This window comes from Monodelphis domestica, chromosome 4, assembly GCF_027887165.1.
Source record: "Monodelphis domestica isolate mMonDom1 chromosome 4, mMonDom1.pri, whole genome shotgun sequence".
Classification (NCBI taxonomy): Eukaryota; Metazoa; Chordata; class Mammalia; order Didelphimorphia; family Didelphidae; genus Monodelphis; species Monodelphis domestica.
In genome coordinates, this window is record NC_077230.1 from 218242181 (window position 1) to 218263376 (window position 21196).

The 21196-nt window shown below is 36.5% G+C and overlaps 1 protein-coding gene across 5 annotated transcripts in view; it reads left to right on the forward strand.

Annotated features, from left to right (window-relative positions):
- Positions 1–5853: 5853 nt before the first annotated feature.
- CCDC150 (coiled-coil domain containing 150) overlaps positions 5854–21196 on the forward strand; it is a 120739-nt gene continuing 105396 nt past the window's right edge. For 4 of the 5 annotated variants that reach the window (XM_056794141.1, XM_056794139.1, XM_056794142.1 and 1 more), the window contains exons 1-5: positions 5854–6011; positions 6586–6749; positions 13686–13906; positions 14047–14210; positions 17770–17838. In XM_056794141.1, the coding sequence (XP_056650119.1) occupies positions 6586–6749; positions 13686–13906; positions 14047–14210; positions 17770–17838 (618 nt within the window). In that variant the 5' untranslated portion in view covers positions 5854–6011. Of the gene's footprint in view, positions 6012–6579; positions 6750–13685; positions 13907–14046; positions 14211–17769; positions 17839–21196 lie in introns of all 5 variants that reach the window. The other variant, XM_056794140.1, reaches the window with a different exon arrangement.

Below are 21196 nucleotides of genomic sequence, written 5' to 3' on the forward strand. Positions count from 1 at the left end.
GGAGATATACTTTCTTATTTTTTAATGCAAGTCAAAAGCTTCTAACTTCACTCAAAGAATAAGGCCACTATTATATGCAATTGGTGTCAATAATGTTGCTAATCATGAAATCTCCAGGCCCCCCCTGCCTACTATATGTCACCTCTCTTGAGAATAAAGGTAATTTAGACTACAGAGTTTGTGGGGTGTTGTACCAGGAAAATTATCACACCTGTAGCATCTCCAACTTACTCTTAGGTTATATCTACAAAAGAGACATAGCCTTTTCCTACATTTGAAAGTAAGTTTCTTCAGAGCAAGGACTGTTTTTGTCTTTCTTTGTATCCTTAACACAGCATAGTGCCTTATTAGGAGTAATTAAGCATAAGACCTAATTAGGAGCATTTGGGGAAATCGGGAGCTTAGCACTACAAACTGTCATATTACCTTTAAGGCCCAGGTAGAATCTTGGACAGAGTTCCTGCCAGGGAATGCGGAGGAGCTTGGAGTCTGTTGGTTTTCTAACTGACACTCACTCCTGATGGTGTGAATGCCCTGGGAGAAGGCTAGCGAATCTGCTACTAGAAAACTGTGGGAAACTGAGGAAAACTGAGTGACAGTTGGAAAGAGAAAGGAGACTGGAGCTTTGGAAATAGCTTGTGCAAGAATACCAACAGAAAGAAGAAAGAGAGACTTTTCCCTCCCTCGGAATGGCTATAGGCAGAGGCAGGCCATTTGAGGCTTGTCAAAAAACCTAGCCCAGAAACTTGACAGTTGGCAGAGCTGGAAAACAATCAAACTTACTCAAAGCTGAATAGAGACATGGAGACAGTAAACTTATTTATAACTAAGAGGATTAGTAATTCGCATAGTATATTTACAATAGACCTGGGAATTAGAATAGTTAAGGAGTGATAAGGAGGCTGGGGGGTAGGGGAGAACCCAGCAAGAAGAAAATTCTCAGGACCTAGTGGGAGTGGTTAAAGTTTAGATCCCCCTTTAGATTTAGGGAACTAATCCTCCATCCTTTGTTTATCTATCCTTTCCTACTTAAAACCCTTTTCAACAATTATTAAATAGGTGTTTTTTGTACAATCTATCTCTAAGCAAGTTTCACTGGGCCATCCATATCTGACTAGGCCCAAAACAGTTACACTCAGCCTCATTAGTCACAAGCTGTTAGGCAACTGCCTGAGAGATAACAACTGAAGAAAGAAGATACAATGTCTCCAGTTTCCACTTGATAAATGCTTTTTGAAACTTTGAAAGACTTTAGAACTCTGATCAGTGCAATGCTTAATAATTATTCTATAAGCCTAAAGATGAAATGAATAGGTGATGAACTTAAAATGCAATTTGAACTTCAATGAACTTAAAGTACATTTCTAGTACTGGGCCATGTGGGTATGTGTTTCAATTCTGGTTCAGAGGATGGTAATATAGGGCCAGTAATCTGGTTCGGGAAGGGTAGACCAGCCCAGGACAGGCAGAGCCAGACCCTGAGCTAATAAACACAAGCACTATATAATCACAGGACAGGATGGGTTTAACACCTAAGGGAAAGGTGGAAAGGGGTTTGGAGTATCTAAACTAAAGAATAACAATAAACCTCCCACCAAAAACAAACTGGTAGCTTCAGAGATAAAGCTGGTGTCTGCACTGTCTCTACCTAAAAGTCCCAGTTCCTATAATAAACTAGACTTCACTAACCCGAATCCCCCTTAGATAGTTACAGAGGTAATAAGATCGGAAGGTAAGCAAGAACAGGGCTCAAAGGAAAGGTCTCACTGTCAGATGGCTTAGGTGTCTGTCTCAAGCAGCTCTGCAGGAATATCTCAGTCAGGTCCACAAGATACACAAGAACAGGTAGTTGTTATGATGAATCACCAGGAAAGCCACAGGAGAGAATAACTAGTTCACTAGGTCCACCCTAGGCGACTAGTCAAAACTCAAACTCCAGTCTAATGTATTGGAGGCTCCTTTACTAATAGTAATAATCAATTCTTCACACTAATTGTCTGTTAGGAGAAGACAATCCTGTCACTTCCTCAATTCCAGAATTTTCCTGTTTCTGCCTTTTCAGCAGCCCTTGCTCCTATTCGTTTCCTCATAACACAATGGCCTAGGCATGTTTGTAATGAAGTTTTTATTTTTCATTTGCTCATTCAGGGATGGAAAGGGAATAGGAAGGACAGATTACAGGGTTTAAAAAAATATGTTAAATGATTGATAACTGGCTAGAAATCATCCTTCCCTCCTTAATAATCTTATAGTACTTGGTTCTTTTCTTAGGGGTGTATAATTTTTTTTTACACTATAATAATTTATACATAAGATTGTAAGCTTTTTGAGGATAAGAACTGTGATTTCTTTTTGTGTCTTGGAGGCTTAGTATGGTGCTTTGTACTTATCAAGCACTTGATAAATATTTGTTACATGAAAGAATGTTGAATGAGGATTCATTTTAATTGATAAGCCTAAAAGACAGAAAACCAAAAATATTAGCCTTCTGGCAGGAGAGATGACCTTTGGTAGGTCATTCACAGATCTTTACAGAAACAGTCCCCCCTAAAAAGTTTTTCACCCTTAAACAGTCTGAAGAAACAGTTTACATTTCCTTAGAAATAACAACCGATCAGACTCAGGAAATGATCAATTCTGATCCTTCCTGAGACTAAAAAAGAAGCATTAACAAGCAGGACAGCTTTGAAAGCTACAGGTTGTGCTTATATACTTAAAAAGAAAAGCAAGCTATCCATACTGGAGATATGCAATTTCATATATAATCTTCTTATTCTGTTCTACAATGTACCCGGAAATGCTCATTTTATTAGATGATTATTAAGTTTTGAATAAAAATCAAATTAAAAAACAAAAGTCAAAAGAAAAATAGACTATCTTTGAAATTTTTCCTGTAGATTTTTAAAAAAATGGAATTCACAGGTAGAACATTTTCTTCAGGCAGGCTCTGTGGTCTAAGAGAACCAAATTAAAAAACAATACTTGGACCACGAAGAAATAATTTTTTAAAAATTCTAATCTTCCCTTGCCAATTAATGAGGCAAAACTTTTAGGCTTCTTGGCATTAAAGTTTCATTTGTTACAAGTTTACTATAAGAAAAGCTGAAAAAAAATTCAAGTAATTTAATGTTTGCATTACACAAATTACAAATCTTAAATCAGTATCAATATTATTGAGAGAGAAGAATATAGCTTTTCTTGGTCTACAATTACATAATAATTGAAAATTCAATAAGATAGAAATGTAAGAAGTGATAAGGAGAGTAAATTTTAATATCTTTCTTGTGCATCTTAAAAGGAAATAAAAACAAGATTCTCTAGTTCACCTTTGTATGACACATTATCACTTCCATTATTGTTTGCAGATCTGGTTTTCAAATTGTCTTGTAAATGGAATCTCTAGGGGATTTTTTGAAAAAGGGTAAGCATTTTTAATTGGTATCTATTCACCATCTTAAGGGACCCCAACCCCACCATGCTAATATGAAAATCAATTCAAAAGAGTTCCAAAAACCTCAAAAATTATGGAAATTATCAGTCTATCAATCATCACCAGGGATAACAACAACAACAAGACAGGAAGTTTTCTTTTGGGGGGATTTTTGGTTATTTAAGATGTTAAAATGGTAGTATTTCGATAGCTCTCAATTTTTCAGGAGTCCAGGTTATGAATTAATTTACCTCCACCCCAGTTTCTTTTTCTCCTTACCATTTCCTCCCTTCTAGCCATTTTAATTAGGTCATATTACTTACTTGGATGGGTAAAAGAGAAGGAAAAAAATAAATCTTAAAATTAGTCAATCAAGTTGCTTGTTAACATTTCTAGTAAAAATAAAAAATCTCTTTAGGGAGAAAGGTGACACAATTGTTCAACTGCAGTGGCAAGATCATCTGTGAGCTATTATTTGTGTCACTTTCTCCCCTATGATTACGGATAATTGAAAATCAGTTGTAGAATATCTGTATAATGAGAGTATAATTGGCTCCCTCTATTGACTGAAATGCTTTTCAGTTCTCTTAACAGCTTTATTCGGTCTCTTCTGCTGAAATGCCTGAGGTTTCCTGCATGATTTATAGGGCTCTTTTTTTTTTCTTTTAATACCACACTAACAGGATTGATAAAGATAGTTTACAGCTGTGGTTTGATGTGATCTCTCTCTTTGTAGAAGTGCTGGGAGAAAGGCTGTAATGAAGAAAGTAAGCATAGTTAGGTCAATTCAATCAGGTTGCTAAGTAAATGATGACTCATCTTAGATCTGCCTGCATTCATTTCTGTAGAGAGGTGCTTCTCTGCTGAGGCTCAAGGGAGAAGATGGAATTGCACTAATTGCACTGGGAGGTTTCTTCCATGGTCACAAAAAATAAAAAATGTATTAGCTTCCACTACAAAGGGTGTTTTTATCAAGTGATAGCTTCTCCCACCCTGAATCTCCCCAAATGATTGTAGTTTTGATGTACAATTTCAATGTTCTCTCTTTGACTTAGAAAAAGGATGCATACCTGTTTCTGCAAGGCAAATGACAATTTATACTGTGCTAGGAAAAGAATGAAGATTTCATTAATTTTAAAATCAGTTTATTCCCAATGGAGAAGTTAGTGGTGGTTGTTTTGTTTTATGTTGGATATGTGTGTGTAAGAAAAAATAACAGTCTCATAAAAAAAATGGAGGCTGGATTAGTTGTTTTTGGCAAGATAATTATTAATAGGAAAATTTTCCTATAATTACATCTATTGGGAGAAAAGCACATGTGGGGATTTTTCTATTTCCTGGGCCTCTTTATAGTGGGTCACAGGGCTCTGGCCTCTTGCTAAAGTTTGTTGAATGTTTCATATTATTCCCAGAGACTGTTTGGATTCAGTCCCTAAGGACTTAAACTCTGAGATAATACAAAAATCCTTTATAAAGGGAAGAGAATAAATATTTATTCAGAATCTACTATGTACCAGACATTGTGCTAAGTGCTTTTACACATATTACTTCATTTGATCTCCATATAAGACCCCATTGACTGATGTCTGAAGTCAAAGATGACTGTCCATAGAGTCATTAAGAGTTGCTTTAGAAAGAGAATACAAAACCTCTGTCTCTCTCTTCCCGTTTAAGCATATTGGACTTGGGAGTGGAGAGAGAGAAAATTAACCTCCCTAGAAGTATGCATATTCCATGATTCCGTGAGATGCCCTAACAAAGAAGTAGGCCCTTAATAAATGTATTTTTGTTTCTATTTAGTGATGTCTGATTCTGCATTCATGAGGCTTTCTTGCTAAATATATTGGAGTGGCTTGCCATTTTCTCTTCCAGCGTGTCACCATTTTACAGATGAACTGAGGCAAATAGGACTTAAGTGACTTGCCCAGGGTCACACAGCCAGCAAATGTCTAAGGCCACATTTGAACTCAGATCTTCCTGACTCTAGACTCAGAACTCTATCATCCACTGTCCTATGTAGCTGCCCTAATAAATGTATATACATGCATATTTATATTTTATAGACCTACATATACACATACTAACAAAGAAGTAGGCACTATGCTATATACATGTATGCCCATACACAAACAAGCAGGCGCTTAATAAATGCGTGTTGACATATAAAAGGTAATTTGAAAGGAAGGGCTCTAGCATTTGAGGAAAATGCTTACTGCAGAACCTCCAAAGCTCACCACCCTTTGACCACCACCAGACCTGCCTAAGGAGCAAGGATATACATTTTAAGCGAGGAGAACGATAAAACTACATATCCAAGCATGCACCTCTCACTGCTCACAAAATACTCTCCATGCTCCAGAATATCCTATTCCTTCTTTTACTCTGGAGATGCCCGGCAGTCATGTGTGGTAAGAACTACAACTCCCAGGATGCTCTAGTCGAGATTGCTCTTTGCGCATGGGCGCTACCCCTCTCCAGGAGTGCGGGTCCATTTGAAGCTCTGCTTGAAACTCCATGGAAACCCCATTTGAGGCTTGATTGAAGGAAGTTGTGGAAGAAGGAATACTATTAAGTGGTCAGGGTGAGGGCACCGAGGGTATGGGAAGGCTGGGGATTGAGGTGGAAATGAAGCCGGGCTTCAGACGACGAGTATCCTTGGGGCGCGGGCGGCCTCGCCGGCTCCCAGGGAGTCGGCTAATGATTAGGCCAGCCTCTCCTGTACAGATGAGGAAACTGAGACCCAGGGAGAGGAAGAGTCCGGTTCAAGGCTACAGTTAATCCGGGAGTGACGTGGAGACTCGAACTCAGGATAATTTCTGCGCTCTCTACCGCGTTCCTTCCATTTTTGGAGGACGACTAGCACAGGACCTGAGTTTGAATGTCATTACTTATGTATTGGTCATTTAAATTCACTAGACCCCCTTTCCTTTATCTGTAAAATTAGGGGATTGTACTAGAACAAGAGTTCTTAACGTTTTTCTGTGCCATGGATCATTTTGGCAGTCTATATCACAGCTGAAGAGAAACCTAAGGGTACAAGATGTTTTTAAGGGGAGTGTAATGATGTTAAGCTGAAAGTACCCAGGTAGTAAGAAATGGACAAAAACAAGTATTGCTGGCCCAATAATATAAATGTTGTCAATTTTAAGTTACAGATGGACTTGGATACTTCAAAAGCAAAATTAGTCCTCTCTCCAGTGAACATCAATGCCACAGCTCCTGAGATATTCACTGTACTTCAGAAGAGGATGAGAATCGCAGAAGAGCAGTCAGATATCATAATGAATGACCTAGTAATGTTGGGTCTGGGTGGACAAAGGTAACATGAGATCAGCTAGATTGATTTAGTTTGTAGGACGTTATTGGTTGCTGTTTCTTGTTAATAAAAACTACAGTTTAGAAATTTATTTTGGAATTCAATTTGAAAAGTATTGGGAAGTTTTGAAGGAAAAGAAAAATGCTTGAAGCAGGCAGAAGTTTCCTAGAAACTAATTATATAGAATGATGTTATAGATTTCTTTTCTCCTGAAAAGGGAGCTCTTGGCTTAGTGGATACAGTGCTGAGCCTAGAGTCAGAAAAGACATGATTTCAAATCATGCCTCAAATACTTATATGACTGGGTAAGTCACTTAAATCTTTGACTTCTTCAGTTTCCTCAGTTATAAAATGGAAATTAATAATAGTACCCAATTTTCAGGGTGAATCAAATGAAATGTTTGTAAAAGTGCTTAGAACAGTGCCTGGCACATAGAAGGCTGTTAAATGCTCATTCCGTCCTTCCCCTTTTTCTCAAATACTATTTTAATCATATCCTTTTCCTTTTCAGGAATCTATAGTAGTGCCTTATTGTTCATCCAAAAATCCTCACCCTAGCATTCAGTTGGTTTCCTTTCCTCTCCTTTCTATCCTCTTCTTCTATTCCAACTCATTTCTTCCACTAACCAAACATATTTGTCTCATCCTCTAAATACAAATTGTTTGTTTTCACTTCATGAATTTACTCAAGGCATTCTCCCTCCAGTGTAGAATGTTTTCTTTTTATCTCTCCACCAATCTCAATTCCGTCCCCCCCTCCAAAAAACAAACAAACCAGGCTCAAAACTACCATTTCTAAAAAAACCTTTCTTCAAATAACCTGATCTCACTTTTATTATTCAATTTATTGATTATGAATTTTATGTTAAAATTCAGCTCTGTCACCAGGGGTAGGGGACAAAGGCACCATCCCAAGCTTCAGAATTTTTTATACTGCTGTTTTCAGAGCTAGTTCTGAAGTGTTTGAAGTTTTCAGTATCTCTAAGTAGTATGATTTGGGAAGAGGTGAGGTTACTTCTCTCCTTAAGGGTCTCTTGTAATCTCTTTCTGAGCAGTTGCGGAGACCCCTTACCATCTCTGACTTGAGAGCCCCCAAAGTTGCTGCTACTTCTGTCACCATCATTTAGTTCTACTATAGATGTTTTATTTCACATGGGCTCCAACTCAGCCTCCACTTCCATGTCACAGATCTCTCCTTTTGAGTTTGGGATAAAAGAATATCTCACTCTGACTTTTTGTTGACTCTGCCACTCCAGAAATAAATTTGAGGCATTATTTAAATTTTTTTAGAGGGAAATGTTAGGTGAGCTCAGCTGAGTGCCTCCTCTATTCTACCATCTTGACTCTGCCTTGGAATCGGTCATGAATTTTATATCTTATCCTGAGTGCTTACAGAGTTTTTGCTGTGGCCCATTAACTTGTTTTTAAAATATTTTGATAACAATGATATGTTTATAATATAGTAAATTTTTACTTCCTTTGTGATATTCCTTTTATAGTATGCATTTAAAGTTAATCTTCTGAGAAAGACTTCATAGGCTTCACCAGACTTCCAAAAGGGTCCGTTAAACAAAAAAAGTTAAGAACCCTTGTTTTATATACAGAGATGAGCCAAAATCTTTGCTCCTGGGACACAAGCCAAAGATTTATGAGATTTTACTTAGGTGTCTAATGTCAGAGACAAAGGCCCATTTGACAGATAGGTTACATTTTTAAGTATATGATTTTAAGAATAATGGCTAGGCTTCATATAGCACTTCAGGTTTGCAAAGCCCTTTACATACATCATTTCATTTGATACTCACCACAACCCTTTAAGGTAAATGCTATTGTTATCCCCATTTTATAGATGTGGAATTGGGCTAAAAGAGGTTCAATGATTTGTCCAGGGTTATAGAAATAGTAAGTATCTAAGGTAGGGTTCAAAATCAGTTTTCTGACTCCCAATCTAACGTGCTATCTATCTTATGTTGAATATTATGGTTGAACTTAATATATTATTGGTGATTGCCAGGGATTTAATTACTAAATCCCAAAAATGAATTACTAAAGTAAAATGAAATTTATGATAGTTTATTTACAGTAGAGGGAAGATCTTAAGGAAGAGAGAAAAGGGGAGAGAGAGCTCTGGCTTCCTCAGAGCCAGGTAGAAATTCTAAGCCAGAGCCAGGGGAAAGGAGTCTCAAGATAATGGGCCTTTCTCAGAGGTTCGCACCTCCAGAAAGGGCAAGAAAACCAAGTCAGCCTTTACATTCATCACATGACTGTCTAAAAGGAAAATAGTCTGAGGTCTCCTGCATGAGCTCCTCCAGGGGTCCAGTTCCACAGCCAAGTATCTTCACTCCAAGTCTGTGTGTCTGTCTTCCAGTATCTCCTCCAAGTGACTCTTCTTCCAGTCCAACTCTGAGTGACTGAATGTGTGCCACTTCTTGTGTGCCACTATTTCCTCTATTTAAAGATCATTTTCTCTTGTGTCACCTCCCCTAAATTTTACATCTACCAATCACATCAGACACTTCTCTCCAGGACTGCCCACTCTTTCACACCTTTGTCACAGACCTCCCACTCAATGCATGAAATGAGTGTTCACACCTTTTTGTGGTTAGTTCACACCTTGTGGTTAAAATGGGTAGATCTACTTTAAATACTGAGTTAACACTTTGGGGGATTAAAATCTAAAAATAGACAGAGGATTACAATTTAATCTTCACAATAAAGGAAGAGCTAAGTACCTTCATTGTTACAGTCAGGAGATAGCTAAATCCAATCTTCACACTTACCATCTAGGTCCATTACAGAAGATGAAGCTTATGATCATTTCATCTCTATCTCTGAAATGTTCTTTTCTTTTCTTTTTTTTAAACACTTAACTTGTTGTCTTAGAACCATTGGTTCTAAGGCAGAAAATCAGTAAGGGTTAGGCAATGGGGGTTAAATGACTTGCCCAGGGTCACATACTAGGAAGTGTCTAAGGTCAGATTTGAACCTAGGACCTCCCATCTCTAGGCCTGGCTCTCAATCCATTGAGACACAAGCTGCCCCGGGTCTCTGAAATTTTCAAGAGCAATCCCAGGAAAATATTTATTCAGGATCCTATCTGCCTTTTCTGCCTACCTATTTTAGCCTTGGAGATCCCAAGAGAATTGAGAGGCAATATGGTATGGTGGAAGGATCACTGGCCTAGTAGATAAAGTGATCAAAGGATATGAAAAGCCAATTTTCAAAGAAAGAAATTCAAGTTATCAATAGCAATAGGAAGAAATATTCCAAATAACCAATAATTAGAAAAATGCAAATTCAAGAAACTCCAAGACCTGTATCATTCCCATTAGAATGGAAAAGATGACAAAAATGGAAAATGTTGGAGTAGTTCAGGGAAGTGAGCATATTGGTAGAGTTGTGAGTTAGTCCAGCCATTCTGAAAACAATTTGGGACTATGCCTCAAGAGTTATTCAATTGCTCATACTGAAGGAAAAAGAATGGCAGAGAACTGAAAATTAAGGAGGTGCCCATCAATTGAGAAACAGCTAAATGAGTTATAGTTCATGAATGTAAAATGTAATGTGAAGCTTTTCCGATCTAAGAACTAATACAAAGAATGGTTTCAGAAAAATGAGAAAAGACTTGTATCTACTAATGCAGGATCAACCATGATTCTAGAGTATCAGTAAAGAAAAATGTTATCTACTTCCTAACAGAGGTAGATATTTTGCCTCAGTAGGCAGAATGAGACATATTTTTGGACATGGACAATATGGTAATTTGTTTTGCTTAACTATATGTGTTTGTTAAAAGGTTATTTTCTTTCAAATCTGGCCTCAGAAACTTCCCAGCTTGTGATCCTGGGCAAGTTACTTGACCCCCATTGCCTAGCCCTTACCACTTTTCTGCCTTGGAACCAATACACAAGATTGATTCCAAGACGGAAGGTAAGAGTGTAAAAAAAAAATGTTTATTTTCCCTTTTATTCGGTAGGAGTAGGGAATTGGAAGAGAGGAGAAAGAATTTTTATTAATTGGAAAAAAATTTAAATTTTTTTCAAAAGAGAGATATCTCCACAAAAAAGTTACTATAATATTTTTTTACATATGAGTCTTTTCCTCTTTGGTTGTTTTTGGGTATATAATTTCAATTATTTTCCAAAATGGTTGTACCCATTAAAATAACTATAAAGTGCACAAAATACTTGGGAATCTAACTACTAAGAAATGTATAGGAACTATATAAATGCAATTAAAAAACATTATTTACAAAAGTAAAGATAGACCTAAACAATTGAAGAACTATCAATTGCTTATGAGAATTAATCAAATGAAAAAAATTACAATGCTTTCCCTAATTAGTTTATTAATTCAATGCAATGCCAATCAAACTATCCAAGGATTACTTTATAGAACTAGAAAAATAATAACATTTGTATGGAGATTTAAAAAAGGTCAAGAATGTGAAAGGAAATAATGAAAAACATGGAAATGAAAGGGGCCTAAATATACTAAATCTCGAACTCTATTACAGAGCAATAATTTCCCAAACAATTTGGTATTAGTTAAAGTTAGATCAATCAACAGTACAAATTAAATATACAAGAGTACAAAACAAAATATGCAAAAGTAAGCAAACCTAGTAGCCTAGTATTCAATAACTAAAGTCCTTAGCTAGTAGATTCTATTATTATCCCCTGTTAGGACTGAATAGGGTGGAGATTGAGTCCCAGTATCTCCATTGTATCAATTCTAAAATCAATCATGACTCAAAGAAATTCCTGTTCTATGCTTAAGCATAGGTCAAAGCCCTTTCCATTGTTCAGCAAAAGGTTTCTGTCCTAAAGTAATCTTAAGAAGGGTAGAGAAGGAACCTCCCATGCCAATGGGGTTCACATTCCAATAGTCAAGACCCACTATCAATAGGAAATTTTTCAAGTATGAAATTTCCCAATGGTGAAATTTCCAACATTTATAAGTCTAAGAAATTTTGAGGTTTACACCCCATTTTAAAGATGAAGAAACTGAGACAGAAAGTTTAAGTGACTTAGCCAGAATAACATGGCTAGTAAATGGTGTCTGGTGCTGAATTTGAATTCAGGTCTTCCTGCCATTAGGCCAGCACTCTCCATTGTACCACCTTGCTGCCACCTAGAATACAAGTGATAGAAACAAAGACACAGAAGATTAACACAAGTAATTTGGTACTTTACAAATTGTGTAGGAAGCTTCACTGTTAAATTTCCAGTTGGAACTGCCCATAAATGGAAGGAATTGCCCCATGAGATAGTAAGTTACCTATCACTTGAGCTCTTTACACTGAGATTTTAAGACCTATGTTGTAGGAATTCATGCCTCTTGTAGGAGATGGCTAGGTGAGCTCTAAGGACCCTTCCAAATACTAAGATTCCATGAACTTAACTGTCCTTAGGGCTAGGACATGAAAGGATTAGCCTTCGATCCTTGGTCTTAGAGGGCAAAGCTGAGATCAATGAGTGGAAGTTGGAGGAAGACAAAATTATTTCACTGAAGGAAGAATTTCCTAGTAATTATAACTTCCTTAAAATGGAACTGCTGCCTCAGGAGACAGTGCTTTCAATACCACTGAAGGTACCCTGGCAAGAGGTTTGACAACAGTGTTTGGTGATATTGTAGAGCTGACTCATGCTTCAGGTAGGACCTGAACTTTATAAGGAAATTGAATTATTTGGTCATTTCTGACTCGAGATTTTATAATAAGAAACATCAGATCATACATTGTTTTATAACTTTTCTCAAAATTCACATGAATATATTGTCCCAGGTACAACATAAATAAGAATTGCCCTCTGTTTTTCATTCTTTATTTTAGTTTTTAACATATCTTAGAACCTTTACATAGGACTTCTCCCACAAAAAAATCAATTTAAAGTAAAAATTTTAAAAATCACTGATGTTTATTCATTTTAAACTACCCTTTTCCCTCATCACACAATAATGTCATCTTTATAAAACACTTTAAGTTTGCAAAAATTTTATGAATATCTTATTTGAATCTTGCAACAGCCCCATGAGTTAGTGGTACTGCAGATGTTATCCTCATTTTACAGATGAGAAAACAGATTCAGAGAGGTTAATGTGGAGGTGAAGAGGTGCACCCCTGGGGTTCGGGAAGGATACCTTTTGCAAGAATGCAAGACTCCAAAACTTAGCTTAAAGATAAAAAGAGAAATTTATTAATTTAGAGAGTAGTGTTTAGAATGGCCAGGAGGATGGTACAGGTGAAGCAGCAAGATGGAAAGCTACTCCTTGGGAGGACAGCATGGATGGAAAAGCTGTCCCCCAGATGACATCTGTTCTGGGGATTTTATACTCTTTACAACAGATGCTATGTCATGGTGTGGACGTGACTCTAGAGTGGGAGCCACTCAGGCATTCAGTGGGATGGGGTGGTCATCTGACTGGGGTCTGCCTGGAGACATAGAGAATGACCCTCATAAAGATTCCTTAGTTTTAGGAAACAGACAGATGTCTGAGATGTAGCCTGATAGAATTGAGGTGTAGCCTGGAGGTGCATCTCTCTGTCCATCTTAAATCTAAAGGAGGACAATCATCTCAGGGTCCTATCGGGGTCATTGGATGTTTTAGGATAGGAGTCACGAGGATGTAAGGGAGCAAAGAAATTTCACTGATAATAGTTTGCCTGAGCTTCTGGGGGTACAATGCCCTTGTCAGTTAAGTGATTTGCATAGGGTCTCAAACCCAGATCTTAACAGGTTCCAAGTTCTCTATCATACTGTGTTGCTCCTTTGTTTTGCATTATTTTGAAGCATTTAGATAACTAAGTTATCTAGTAATGTTTAGTACAAATAACAAACTTCATTACTATAAGTGCTGACTCCAAAACATCTGAGACTTGCACAGTAAACTTTACATCAGTTAATTTTGCTACATCCATTTAACAATTTATTTTTTTAGTCTCCAAATTCTTTCTGGAATACCTGTGGAGGATTCTGAGAACCAGAAGATCATTCATCCTCTCCAGGCCAGGGCTCCTTTTGTGGGAGAAAATAATGTTTTATGGAAGAACTGTGAGTCTCTGGTGAATCGTATGGACCGACTAGAAAGAATCATGCATAATCTGAAGACAAAAATCTCCCAACTTCAGACTAAAACAGAGTTGAATCCACCAAATTCAGGTATAGAGAGAAAACAATGAGGCCAGAAGTCTGATACTTGTCTTAGCACTTAGTATGCTTATGTTGGGGTTTTTTTCCCCCTACTTTCTGTTGCTTGTTTTGGATATAATGGAGCTCCATGGTCTTGTTTTATCCAATAGGTTATCTGAAAGATCAGGAAGAGCACTCACAGGACCTGAGGGAAATGCATCTAGAAGTCATGAACTTGCATAAGCAACTTCAAGATGTGAAAGAGGAAGGAGACAAGGCACAAGATGAAGTTCAAAGAATGAGTGCTGCATTGGAGATTGCAGCAGCAACAGAGGTTTGACCCTAGTGCTGTGAAGTGTTTTCAGTTCTGTTAAGGATAAATTATATATATATATATATATATATATATATAATTTAGTGGTCACCAGGGATTTAAATTTTAAATCCCAATAAATACTCACGTCAGAATGGAATTTTATGGTGGTTTATTTACAATAGGAGGAAGAACTTAAGAAGGAAAGAAGTAAAGATCTATTCTGGCCTGGCCTGAGCCATGGGGAGTTCAGAGACCTCTCAGCCAAGGGGCCTTCCCCGAAGATTAAATCTAGCTTGGCTTCTAGCTAGGAGGCCTCCTTCAAGATGAGGGGCCTCCTTGGAGGCTGGAACCTTCAGAAGGGTCAACGGAAAGAGAAGTCATCCTTAACACTCACCACATGATGACCTAAGGGAAGCAGTCTCAGAACCCACACTTCAGAGCTCCTCCCAGTCAAGTTTTACCACCCAAGTCCACAAAAGCTGCAAAAGCCCTCTCACAGGAAGTGTCATGAAATATAAAGTCAGTTCTTTATATCACTTCCTGTGTCTCACATGTACCAATGGTGGCTTAAACTTGGCTTAGGACAGCCCAGGGGGTTAGTCAGTTGTTTCTGATTTGTCACTTGTTAGCACACGTGGGTCACAAACCATCCTCCCCCACAGTTAATCCTTAAGTGGAGGTGTATACATTCCTGGTTGCTAAAATTCTAAAGACTAAGCAGGGTGGAGTAAATCTAAAATTCACAATCCATGCTTTGAGAGTGAGAGGACTTGAGTCAGTCCTTGAGGACTAATTTTTATAAGTAGGTTATATTAGCTTTAGTATACTTTTGCTGGCACATAAACTAATGATACCCACACTGTGAGGCTTTCAAGCTATTGGGTTAGTACTTGCAATTACATTTTTGAGTTCCTTTTATCTGCAAGATACTGAGAGAATGGGAATACAATGAAATATGATAATCTAGGGCCTTGAACCTATTAGGAAGAATTAGGAGCAAAAGAAAAGGTAAATGATATGAAGCAGCAATGCAAGAAATGTTACAGAAAAGTGCAAGATCAGTTACCAAATGAAAGGCTATTGGTCTGGGAGAGAAATGTGCCTTGAGTGATATATAGAATTTAAATATACATAATAGACACAGAGAAGATAGAGAGAGGATATTTCAAACAAAGGTAAAACTATATGAACAAAGGGTGACTATTCAGTGACCAACTGAGTCTGGTAGAGCACAGAGTTTTATATAGAGAAATACTTGAAGATAAGGTTGGAAATATTAGGGATTTTAAAGGCCTTGGATTCTAGACCAAGATATTGTAACTTTCTATGCTAGACTGCAGGGAACAATGAAAAGTTTTTGTATAGGTGAGAAATGTGATAAAAACAATATTTCAGGAAGATTAATCTCATTAGCAACATTCATATTTGATTACATGGGTTATAGACTACAATAATTCAAACAGGCAATGAGGGCCTGAACCTAGGACTTTGATAGTGCGTTGGAACAGAAGAAGACATTATGAAGAGTGAAATTAATGGAACTTTGAAACTGATTAATGCTACTTCTCTCTACCTTCATATTGAATGACGACTTAGTTTTTCAGTCTAGAATGGGAGAATTGTAAAAGTATAGAAGACAAGTGCTGAGAATAATGATTTTGTTTCAAGGCATTTGAAGCAAAAATAAGAAATCCAAAAGAAAAGATTTAATTGATAGTTAGAAATGTGAGTCTGGAGCTTGGGGGAACTGTCAGAAGTAGAAATGCATATTTAGAAACTGTCCAAATAGAAGTGATGGGTAAAGCCTTAGATAAAATATATAATGAAAAATATGTGGAGAAAGTGAAGAGCCTTTCGGAACATGCATATTTTAGTGGTAGATAGATGAAACAAAAAATCAAAGAACTAGCAGTCAGAAGGATGGAGAGGAGAATTTAATGAATTAGGCTGTGGTTTCAGTTACTATCTCTTCATAGATATCTAGTAGGTCTATGTAGCCAGTCAGTCTCAGACTACCAACTGCCCATGAATATTTGAAAGTCGATGTTCTAAAGACATCTCAAATTCAGCATGTTTAAAGTGGAACTAATTATCTTTTGCTCCAAACCCACCTTTCTTCCAAACTTCCATTTCTATCAAAAACATCACTATTCTTCTAGGCACCCTCATTCACCATCTCAGTAATATCATTAACTCCCCACCTCCCTTATCCCACATGTCCATTACAATTGCCAAACCTTGTCATTTCTAATTTCATAAAATCTCTGACATCCATCTCCTCTCTGTTCATACAATCACATTAGCTTAGACTTTGTTCGTCCTTCACCTGGACTATTGTAATAACCTCCTAGTTTGTTCTCCATCTTAAGTCTTCCCTCTCTCACCCTCTACTTATCTTCCAAATTTACTTCATAAAATGCAGATTTTACTATATAAGTCCCTTACTGAATAAATTCTAGTGGCTCCTTATTATTGTAGGATAAAATATAAATTTTGGCTGAGAAACCCTTTACAACTTGGTCCTACCCCATCATTTCAGATTCAAGTCTCTCCTCTTTCTACACTCTGTGATCTAGCCAGTCTGACCTTTTCTGTATTACTTGCACACTCCATTTCCTTCTCTTTGCATTGGCACTGACTGACCCCAAAGATAGCAGTTCTTTTTCACATCTGCTTTATAGATCCTTTACTTCCTCCAAGACATAGTTCATGTACCATGTTTTAAATGAGCCTTCCCTGTCTCTCTTCCCCTTTTTACTTGTATTTATTGTTTATATTTATTCTGTATATACTTACATATGTACAAATTATCTTTCCTGATAGAATATATTCTGGAGAGTAAAAAATGGTTTAATCTTTTTGTCTTTGAATCCCTACAACCTACCACAGAGACTGATTCATAGCAGGTCTTCAATAAAAACTTGTTTATTTATTGATAGTATAAAATTCTATAAAGTAATAAAAAGTGAAAAAATTGAGAAAAATCTCTTGTATTTCACAAGAAGCATATTAATCTCTCATTGTGTGGTTTCATAGAGTTATAGGATGGAAAACACATTTTGAGGAAACAGCAGGGGTAGGATGAATGGTAAAGTGTTAAAAATATCAAAGCAGAGGGGCAGAATGACCACTTGAATTTTGGCTATGAAAGGAAGGTTAGAAAAACTTTATGCTTAGAGGGGCCAAGATCAGATCAAGGCTTTTTAGGACTGGAGTACTGAGTCTCAGAATTCTAAGCCCATTCTAAATGGGATCTTCCACTCCCAAGTGCTTTTTAAACAAGAAATTCTATAGAATCCCTTTTTTTCTTATTTTTTTGGTAAGTCATTCACAGTTTAAAAGAACCAGTTTCTCTTGCTTTCTAGTCTTTTGTAGAGTTCTCCTTATGGTAATGAACACTCACTTGCTATAATCTAAATGATAACTAGTAAAAGATTCTTTTACATTATAATGCTCTATTTTCTTACCATTTAACTCATAAGATCACATGTCCTAGAAGCAGAGTTTCTAGAGAAGCCTTGATTTTCAAACTTTGTTAAACCTTTGCATTTAGACTTTCCCTTTCCCTTAATTTTAGATGGATGCTACAGTCGATAAGGATGAGTTGAAGATCAAAAAGCGCAAAATTACCCGTAAAATTCAAAAAGTAAGGCAATAGGATGCAGGTAAAGGAGTTTCCTTACCTGGGAATTGCCCTTTTTTGTCTTTACCTTATGGTTTATTAAAAATTAATTGGTCCAGTCATTATGGAAAGCAATTTCAAACTATGCCAAAAAAGTCACTAAACTGTATACTGTTTGACTATTCATTAGACCTCCATACCTCAAAGTGATCAAAGAAATATGAATAGGTCTTATATGTATGAAAATATAGTTAGGCCTTGATTAATTAAAATAATGAATCCCTTAAAGTGGTCACAAGCATTTGAATTCACGCCATCCAAAATTATAATTGTGTCAAAGATGGTAATTGGTTCTAATAGGAAAATGCAGTGTGAAAAATTTGAACAATGAAATTACTTGATTCCATTATCTGTATTTATCAGTCCCTGACTGTATAGCAAGTCTTTTTGAGATGTCATAGGGAATCCATAGGTCCTGGCAGTTCCCACTTCTATCTAGAGGTTAGACATTGGACAATTTCAGCCATCTAGGACATAGCTTTGAAGCATTATTGTACTGTTTTGCAGTTAGTTCTGTTATGACAGATGTTTTAAAAAAAGCAAATCCATTTCCAATAAAACTGATATATCAGGGAACAACTTGAGTATATCATGAATTCTGTCAGCAAGAAAGAGGAAAATGCATTCAGCTGAACCTAACACAAAACAGATACAGATGTACATCTCAAACATCTGCCAGCCAACTCAAGTCTGTGTGTTATCTGGCAAGGTTAGATAACATTACATAATAACAGGATGCAGCCCAACCCATACCTAATACCTACATCCATAAGCAAATATCATGCCTTTTTCAAGGTTAAGTGGCACATTTATTGTATTTCTTCTGGAGCAGAAGGAGTTGTAGAGGAGCAAGCAAAGGAAGACTGGTTCAAACCCATGAACTATAACACCCACCTGGCCCCCTGCCACCTGCACCCAACCCTAGCTTCCCAGAATTGCTGCTTACCAAGGCAACCCTCTGGTGTAGCCATGAATTTCCTTAGGCTGGGGCCAGACTGAGGGGCAGCCTGATACTGCTAACACCATTATTACTTGTTATTGTCACCTTTATGCATTTTTTATTTAACATCTATAAAATTGTGCTACTGTTTTTATTCATTTCCTACCATATTTTATGTGCACTGACAAAGCTTTTGAGTGTTATACCTTAACCATAAGTCCTGTAATTTTTATTACTCAATTTTTCATAGCATGCAACATATATGTTGAGTTATATCAGAATTCACTGTATAGTAAATGAGAAGTCAGGAGACCTTATTACTTGTTCTCTGTCACTAAACAGATATGTGACTTTGGGTAAGTCACTTGCTTTCCACAGATCTCAGTTTTCCTTATCTTTAAAATTAGCAAAAGGTGCTACTTTATTTCTAATATCTCTTATAGCTTTAATATTATGATACAGTACTACCAGGGGATATTTTTTAAAGTATCAAATCTCCAAGGAAAACAGTTATCACAAAGCCAATGTAGTTTAAATTAGGAGAGGCATGGATTGACTCCTACATTGAATTTTTACTATAAGTTTGGGTGTAAAATTAAGGTTACTATTTTAATAAGCAGCATGTATATCAGGCTTCCACAGATAACTTCATTTCTTCCTAGGTTATGGTGGTTTATAAATTGAGAAGCACTGAGGTGGGGAAGGGGCAACTGCTTGAAACTGTTCTACTGAGAAGTGACAGTTTATGGGGGGAGTTTGTTAAGAAGAGACATGATAGGGTAGCTGGGTGGCTCAGTGGATTGAGAGCCAGGTCTAGAGATGGGAGGTCCTAGGTTCAAATCTGGCTTCAGACACTTCCCAGTTGTGTGACCCTGGGCAAGTCACTTGACCCTCATTGCCTAGCCCTTACCACTCTTCTGCTTTGGAGCCAATACTCAGTATTGACTCCAAGATGGAAGGTAAGGGTTTAAAAAACAAAAGAAAACAAAACAAAAAAAAACAAACCAAGAGGCATGACATAATGGTATATATTATGGTATAATGGAAGATAGAATCAGAAGATTGTTGATTTAAGACCTTGTTCATATCAACAAACATTTTCGAAGCACCCATACTATGCTAAACACAAAAAATAATTTCTGCCTTTAAAGAGCTTACACTATACTAGATTCTAATGCTCACTACATGGCAAATAACTACTCTGACCTTCACTTTTCTCACTTGTAAAATAGAGATAATATCTATACTTCTTACTTCACAAAGTGGTTTCAAGTAAAGGGCTTTGTATACGAAATATTGTTGGAATTGCTAAAACTTGTTTTGTCAAGGTGTGGATTTAAAGAATCCCACATCACATTCCTACCATAAAAAGGCACTGCAATCGGCTTCGTTGAAAGTGAGATCTTATTAAAAGCATAGCAGCCTAAGATAAACATACTTACCTATATAGCTCCAGAGGTACCTGACCTATAAATGCAATCCAGAATACCATTTAACATTTCTGATTCTATTATACCTAATTTGATAATATATATTTAAGTTAAATGAGTGTTGGATGAATTGACCAACCTTAACAGTACCTTGAAAAGAAATAACTTAGTAATAGAACTAATATAAAACTTCCTCTTTTGAAACATTTTCTAGGCATTTTATTACCAGTTTCAAATAGACAAGATGAATGTAATTCTTGGGCATAATTAGGTAAATTCATTTTTAAAAATATGAATATATCTTCATCCTAAGAAAAATGAAAACAACCCAAAAAGGCAAAAATAATTTATGAATTACATTTAACCAGATTAAACTATATTCGACCAGTATTACTAACTAAAATTCTATGGACTGATTGAAAGTCTACACCATTCATAATTATGAACCTGAGTGACAGAATATATACATTAGTAGTTGTAATTATCTTTTGATAGTAAAACGAGAGTAAATTTTCTTTTCGTGTTTCTTAATTCAGTCAGAATTACATTTCTAGTTCAGAATGCACATTCTATCAGTGACATTTGTTCACTCTAATGAATAAGTATTCTGGTTCTATTAACCATTTCTAAAGTAAGAAGATAGCTACCCAGGAATTGAGGAATATCAATAAGTAAATAATATAAAATTATATTTACATTGCAATTTTAAATTCAAATTCAGCAAATAGATAAATAAGACTTTGGACTTTCCTACAAGGAAAGTAATCTGTCCATCATATCTTTAGTTCCTTCATGGGAAAGATTCAAAGAATGCATGATAAATTCAGAATTAAGTCATGTGCTTACATTCCTGATCTTCCAAATCATAGAAATTAGAATTCAAACTTTAGACATTTAATCCAAGTCTCTCATTTTATAGATGAGGAAACTGAGGCTCAAAGATTTAATTGAC